Source organism: Lottia gigantea, assembly GCF_000327385.1.
Source record: "Lottia gigantea unplaced genomic scaffold LOTGIsca_4, whole genome shotgun sequence".
NCBI classification, from domain to species: Eukaryota; Metazoa; Mollusca; class Gastropoda; family Lottiidae; genus Lottia; species Lottia gigantea.
The window spans coordinates 5,739,394-5,746,621 of record NW_008709379.1 but is presented as its reverse complement, the minus strand read 5'-3'; the positions used below and the strand labels follow the sequence as shown (position 1 = coordinate 5,746,621).

The 7,228-nt window shown below is 35.1% G+C and overlaps 2 protein-coding genes across 2 annotated transcripts in view; one reads left to right on the top strand and one right to left on the bottom strand.

Annotated features, from left to right (window-relative positions):
* The window catches only part of LOTGIDRAFT_153901 (hypothetical protein), a gene marked incomplete at both ends in the record, with an annotated part of 7,308 nt that extends 3,288 nt beyond the window's left edge, over window positions 1-4,020 (top strand). The window contains 2 exons of the mRNA XM_009059897.1: window positions 2,901-3,164; window positions 3,883-4,020. Coding sequence (XP_009058145.1) covers window positions 2,901-3,164; window positions 3,883-4,020 — 402 coding nt within the window. The remainder of the gene's footprint in view (window positions 1-2,900; window positions 3,165-3,882) is intronic.
* Window positions 4,021-4,801: 781 nt separating this feature from the next.
* On the bottom strand, window positions 4,802-6,945 carry LOTGIDRAFT_153900 (hypothetical protein; the record flags this gene model as incomplete). The annotated part of the gene is made up of 2 exons (XM_009059896.1): window positions 4,802-5,554; window positions 6,547-6,945. 2 exons carry the CDS (start codon window positions 6,943-6,945, stop codon window positions 4,802-4,804), a joined length of 1,152 nt encoding a protein of 383 aa, XP_009058144.1.
* Between the last annotated feature and the right edge of the window lie 283 nt (window positions 6,946-7,228).

Below are 7,228 nucleotides of genomic sequence, written 5' to 3'. Positions count from 1 at the left end.
ACATTGCAAGATTTTCAAATTGGTCAAAATTAGTAAGAGTAACAGCATTTTGCTTACGTTTCGTGTCAAAATTACTTAAGAAGTCAAAATCTGAGAGAGTTCTACAACCAGAAGAATTAGAGTCTGCTGAAAATTTGCTACTTCGTAATGCTCAGAAAGAATTTATATCAGATTTTGAGAATCGATTTCGAGACTTAACACCTTTTGTTAAAAATGACATTGTTAGAGTAGGTGGCCGTTTAAGTAAATCTCGATTGGATTACGATGAAAAACACCCTGTACTTCTTACACCTGAGTGTTACATTTCAAAACTTATTGTTCGTGAATATCATGATAAAAACAAACATTGTGGAGCCGAACGGACATTAAGTGATGTGAGAAGAAAATTTTGGATTATTCGCGGAAGATGTTTTGTGAAAGGGCTCATTAGAGACTGTGTAAATTGTCGGAAACTCCGTCAAAGTGTTCATCAAACTCTTATGGCTGATTTACCTGCTGACAGATTAAAACCTCATTCACCACCGTTCACAGTGACCGGGGTAGATTTGTTTGGTCCGTTTAATTTGACAATATCCAGAAACAAGTGCACTAAAGCATGGGGAGTTATATTTTCATGTGGTACAACCAGAGCCATACATTTGGACATTGCTGAAAATCCTTCAACATCAGCTTTTCTTCATATTTTAAGGAGATTTGCAGCTCAACATGGGTGGCCCAGTGTTATTATATCAGATAATGGTTCAAATTTTGTTGGGGCCCAAAAAGAACTCAAACAGTTATTTGAAAATGGGAAATCTCAAATAGAAGATTTTGCAATGCTTCATAAAGTATCGTGGAAGTTTAATACACCACTTAGTCCTCATCTAGGAGGAATGTTTGAAAGTCTAATCAAACAAGTGAAAAATGCTTTAAAAGTTTCGGTTGGAGAACAAACTTTATCTTGGAATGAGATGTCAACTGTATTTTCAGAAGTGAAGTGTTAAGTCAATAGTAGACCTATTACATTCTCATCCAGTGATCCAAATGACTTACAACCCATCACACCAAAACCACAGACAAGATTCACTAAAAATAATACAGTATAAAATAACTGCATTAAAAAAAAAAAAATGTCTTTAATTTTAAAACACGAAAAAAAAAAATTCGAAGGAGACGCGCTAACATCTCTCATCCCCAAAGTGGCCAATTTTGTCTCAAACAACAAATCCCCCATTTCCTCAGAAGCGCAAGCTCTTGGATCTGTGGCAAAAGCAGGAGTAAGTGAAAAAATCTGCCGAACTTAAAGATCTGCAGATAATAAGAGAACTAAGAAACAAGAGACTAGAACGACAAGCCCTAGAAAAACAAGGAAAAGGGTTTAAAATCATTGGATAAAAATGGCAAGTAAAAATTACAGATTGGATCCAATCTTTCAATTGTATGATCCGATTCAATATTCGTTCAACAAGAAGAAAGAGGATTACGTAATCATCTCACCATCGGTAGGGACAAAGACCCAAATAAACGACGGAGGAAGAGTTACCTTTGAAATTAATTCGTTGTCCAATTGGTTGCTGCTTTCCGATGCCCATTTCCGATGCGATTTCAAAATCAAAGACGCCACTCAGAATCGAATTCCACAAACCAACACGACTTTAGAAAACAACTTCTTTCCGTCTTTATTCAGTGAAATGGTTTTGGAAGCTGGTTCAAATCCGATAGAGACCATAAAACACCCCGTCGAGTTTGACACAATGTTGAAAACGGTTCTGTATCCTAAAAACAACGATTCAGTTTCGGGATGGATTCCCGATGTCGGTGACGGAGAAGTTTTAAAAGAACCGGTCAGAACTGTAGCAAATGACGCAGATAAGGGTAGTTGCTAGAAACACACTGGAAAGAGTGACTCGCGGAGTAAAAAACGAGCGCTTCAATACAACAATGCTGTCGAGAACAACAGATGGGGTAATTACGTAAATTGGAAGTTGTATCCTTTATTTGGTCTCTTGGAACACAGAAAGGTTTCCATAGGTTTACCGTATAAATTCATTTGCTAAGAGAAATAATCGACAACAAGATATTCTTTGGTGAAAACAACTCTGACGCAAAATTGGAAATAACGAACATCCAACTTTACACACACCTTCCGTAGAAGTGGAAACGAGAATATTCAACTCTTTAACCAAAGACATCGAAATTGCCTTTCTTCGTCGTAACACGGTAGGTAGCATGACTTTAACGGGAGAATCCACCACGTGGCCAATCACCAACATCGTCAAACCAACGAGATATCTAATGGTCGGTTTCAAAAACTTGCCAGACTCTCAGACAAACAACAACAACATTTTCAGAGTGGCATTGAACCATACTCAAGATCCCATCATTCGCAAAGTTCAAGTCAGATTGAACAACGATAATTATCCCAATCAACCTTTGACAATTGATCCTTCCAAAAAAGATTAAAACGAATTGTACAGAAACTATAAAAACATGTGCGAATTGTTTGGAAATACGCCTCAGTCTGAATCTTTTGTTTCTATCTGTCAGCTCATCAAGAAGATCTTTTCAAAACAGGGGTAAACATAAATATTCACATCGATAAAACACAAGGAGATGTGACCGGCTACTGTTTATTGCTGGAAGAAGCAAAACATTTGATTAAAATATCAGATAGAAGAATGATAAGAATTGAATAAAAAAACACCCTTTAAAAATGAAACCAGAAACTTTAGATATGAAAATAATAGAAGCTATGGAAACGAATTCGCCGACTCTAATAACTTACAAAGGTAAAAAAGTGCACATAACCCAAAAGATTATCGATAAATACAAACATTGCAAAGTCAGAGACGATATAGACTTGGAAAGAATCGATGAGAATTTAACTAAAAAAGGTGGAGTTTTTCCTTTCTTACCTTTAGTCTTTAGCTGCAGCTGGTGCATCTGCTGGTGGAGCTGCTGGGATAGCCAAAGCTGTCAACGATAAGAAAGCTGAAGCCGCTGCAAACGCCGAAGCACGTAGACACAATTTGGCAATGGAAAGAGAAGCACGAGGAGGTTCGGGAGTAGGAGATATATTAGGGACGGTTAAAGAATTCGGACAAAGATTTGGCGAAGAAACCAAGAAAACCGTTAAAGAGGGATTGAGCAAATTAATAGATAAAATCGACACCGGAGAAATGAAGGTCAAACACAGGGGCAACGCCATATTTTTAAAAAAACATACGTTCGGGCGAGGGAATCTTTCTTTCAAAGTATAAAGGCAACGGGGTGATTTTTGGTACGAAAATGTAATAAATAAAAATGGGCAAGAAATTCAAACATTCGGACATATTTCCTAGCAACCCCATGCTCATGTGCATTTGCGGATCTTCGGGTTGTGGAAAGACTTATCTCACTTTTAACATGTTGACAACACCGAACCTGTTAGATTTCGAGTCTCTGTATATTTACACGACTACTCCCGAACAATCCTATTATCAGTTTCTCAAAGCTTTGGAATACATCTCGAAAGGAGAAGTTCAAGACATTTTTCACTACTACGAAAGCAACGAAGACTTGCAAGAGAACGCGGAAATAAAAGACATTTTAGACGGCTTTATCAAAGAAAAAAATCCTTCTCTGAAACCGACCGACGTCAAAATGTTTCTGACTAAAAACGTCAACGATTTAGACTTGACTAAAATCGACAACCACCGAAAGAACTTGATTGTCTTTGACGACTGCGTGGCACAAAAAAGTCAAACCGTTCAACAAGAATTCTTCACGAAAGGAAGACATCACAACTGTCACTGCATATAATCCCAATCTTTCTACGGAATGGACGCCATGTTTATCAGAACGAACGCAAATTGTTTTTTGCTGTTTGAACTAAACGACAAAGATTTATCTCAAATCATTCAGTCGATAAATCACGGAATGGACAGAGATAAATTCAAAAAGGATTGTAAAGCACAATGGAGAAACCCGGATGATCATGGATATGTATTCGTTAATACTAGAAAACCCGCGGGTGAAAGAGTTATGACAAACATTTGTTAAATTTTTTTTTATATAAAAATGACGGATTGGAATAACATTTTAAAAAGAAATAGAGAATATATCAAAGCTAAGAATAAAATAAAGACCCAAGTTGAAAAATACAAATTACAACAACTCGGATTAACAGAAAATCTACAAACTCTATTTCAACCCATATTAAAATCTCAAGAGGATATTAAAAAGAAATTAGCTTTAGAACCCACACCTCATATAGAACCCAAACCGATTGAATATAATGGTATTATAATTAGGACATTAGGAAAATAACATTGGCGCCACACAAGGCCAACATCGAGAACGACATCGACGTGATCAACATTCACTGTAATTTGATCAACGGTGGATTTTTCAACAAGCACAAACGCCAAATCATATACAGCATACCGACTTTTACGGTGCCGATCGGATACAGAATTATAGAGAAACCGTTTCAAACGACCTATTTACCAGTCAGTTCTTTCATGATCAAAGATATAAATCTGGAAATCAAAGACGGTAAAACAGGTTTATAGACTTTGGCAACGGAGAAATTATTATTCAACTTCATTTAAAATAATCTTCATTCTCTTCTTGATTAGAAAGATAATCGAAATCATCAAATTCATAGTTTTCGTCAAAACTATACTCATCTTTGTCGTTGTAAGGATACATAATTCCTTCATTGTTTGGTGGTTTTCTTTTAACATTATTCAAATAACTTCTAAAAACTTGTTTATCATTTGGAATAACTACTCCATTGGTGAAACTTTTTTCCCATGGTTTCTTAAATTCGTTCGACACATCATGTCGCTAACTGAACGTAATCTTCTACACTTATCTTATCATTAGAATAACCTTTAAACGCTTTCTTTTCTTTTAAAACACCATCAGAAGTCAAAACGATGTTGTATTTGACTTTTGGTGCTAAATATAAACCAAATATAATTCCACCGTCACCGTAATCGTTTTTACCTTTGCAATAGTCTTTTTCGGAGACCAAACCAGCTCTGTTTAGTTTTTTCCAATTGTTGGATGAAATGTACAAACTATCGGTGTCGGTATAGTATATTTCGGGTTTATAAAATCCATTTATGACGTGAATGAAATTGTTCATTATTTTTTTACTGTGAGATAAAAGGAATGATCCCAAATGACTAGGTGTTAGTCGTATAGATTTACTATCTTCGGTAGTAATCTCTTTTTCTTCAATTTCTGTTTCAACAATATATTGAGTATCATTAATTTTCTCATAGGTTTTAACACGTGAATCAAAGTTGGCCTGTAAAGTTGCTTCATTCCATAAATGTCTAGTAGTAAATATATCTTTCTGAATTGATTTACCATACAAGGAATTACCTAATAATTTCATGCAATTACTACCCACGATATTACCTTCTCGTTTATATTTATTTCTTAGATCTCTCAAAATTAAAATATAATCTCTATAGGGTGGAGTTTTAAAATTTTCTTCGTAAACTATACCATCTAATATTCTACTAATTCGTCCATCGGCTTTCACTATTTCTTGAATATCGACCGATGTTAATAGAAAGAACTAAGAAAACGTAGAAAAAGTTTATTCGCACACTAATCCTTTTAAAAGAAATTCTATCAGACGATCTATTAAATGAGGAAGAGTTTCGGCAAATAGAAAATCATTTGACACGAACAAAATGGATGAAATTTGTAACGTATTAAAGGAATATATTTCACAAAGTGAAACACGAAGTGATAACATAATTGATTTATTCAAAGAAGCATCAGATTTTTTGTCCATATTTGAAAAGATATTGTGAAAAGTTTTGGCATTGAAACCGAGGAGTGACATGTATTGTCTGTGATTCCCTTCCTCGACTATCTCTCCAATCTATTTTAATTTGTCCTTTGAATGTTTTAAATTTTTCAGAGATAGCCTTGATAACATCGGAAAATAGGGCGTTTTCTATCAATGTTTCATCGTGTATTCATATTTTTTTAAGTATATATTTTTGATTATTTCTTTATTTTGACCGCTGATATTTCTGTATGGAATTTGTCCAAAATTTCATTAAATTCCTTTAATTCTTCAACTGTTATGTTCTTGTCTTCTCTCGATCTTTCGAAAAAGATGTACAATTGATTAAGATACATATTCAAGATATCCGTTTTCTTTTTATAATGAGCTCGTGAAACCTAAAGTTATGAGACCGCAAGAGGTCGTTTGAATGTCTGTTAATGCAGCCAATACGGTTGGGACAATGACCGGAAGCATTAATCCACCAGTCACGGACGTTGCCACCGTTACTCCTACCGTTAGAGCTGTGCTCGCTGTTTTGAAAACAGAATCGATTCTACTCCATGTTTTCCTGCATGTATTGTACTGTCTTAACTGTATTTTCAACTCTTCTTGTTTGTCTATCATGTATTGTTGTCTGCTTTCGAGTTCCATTTTTTAAGTCGTTAAATTAAGTGAATTTCCGATAAATGGAACCACGGAATATCGTATAGAGCGTGCTTGTTTGGCCTAGCATTATTATATTTGCGGGTATTAAAAGTAAAAGCATTTACGCGTACTAACGACATTTCTTTTTTCGTATGGTCCTCGTTAAGATGATAGGAATATTTTATTTTTTCTTTTTCGATGTTTATCTTGGCTCTAGAAATAAAACCACCAACTTCAAAGATGGAGTCAGAACCTTCGGCAAACGATAAATGTACTATAAACTCTCTTTCTTGTTGACTTTTATGAACATCGATCGAGGTGTATTTTCCACCTAAAACAAAATACAGTTTTACGTATTCAAAGTCTGTTGTTCGTAAAAACTCATGACTGGTCGATTCTATTTTTCCGTGTACGTGTAAGCGTCGTGGAATTTTGACAATGTTGGTTGATGGTGGATTTTCCGCCTCCAATATCATATCTAAATCTTTGATTCCAATGATATCTTTATCATTTTCTACTTCCATTTTAAAAGTGTCTACATATTTACCATTTTTCGTTTCAATTTCCTGATCCCTTTTATCAATCAAACGTATATTCTCCTCCAAATTACCATCATTGAATAATGAAATATGTTTGACGGCATTACCGGTTTGTTTGAAGACTACTTTATTGACTTTAACCTTCATGGGAAATTCTATTCGAATCAGACAATTACCTCGAAAAGTAAACGCTTCCGTTTCGCCGATATCGAATACGTGCTTAGGTTCTCCGTATGCGAGAGAACTCACTTTTATTTCTGCTTTGAAT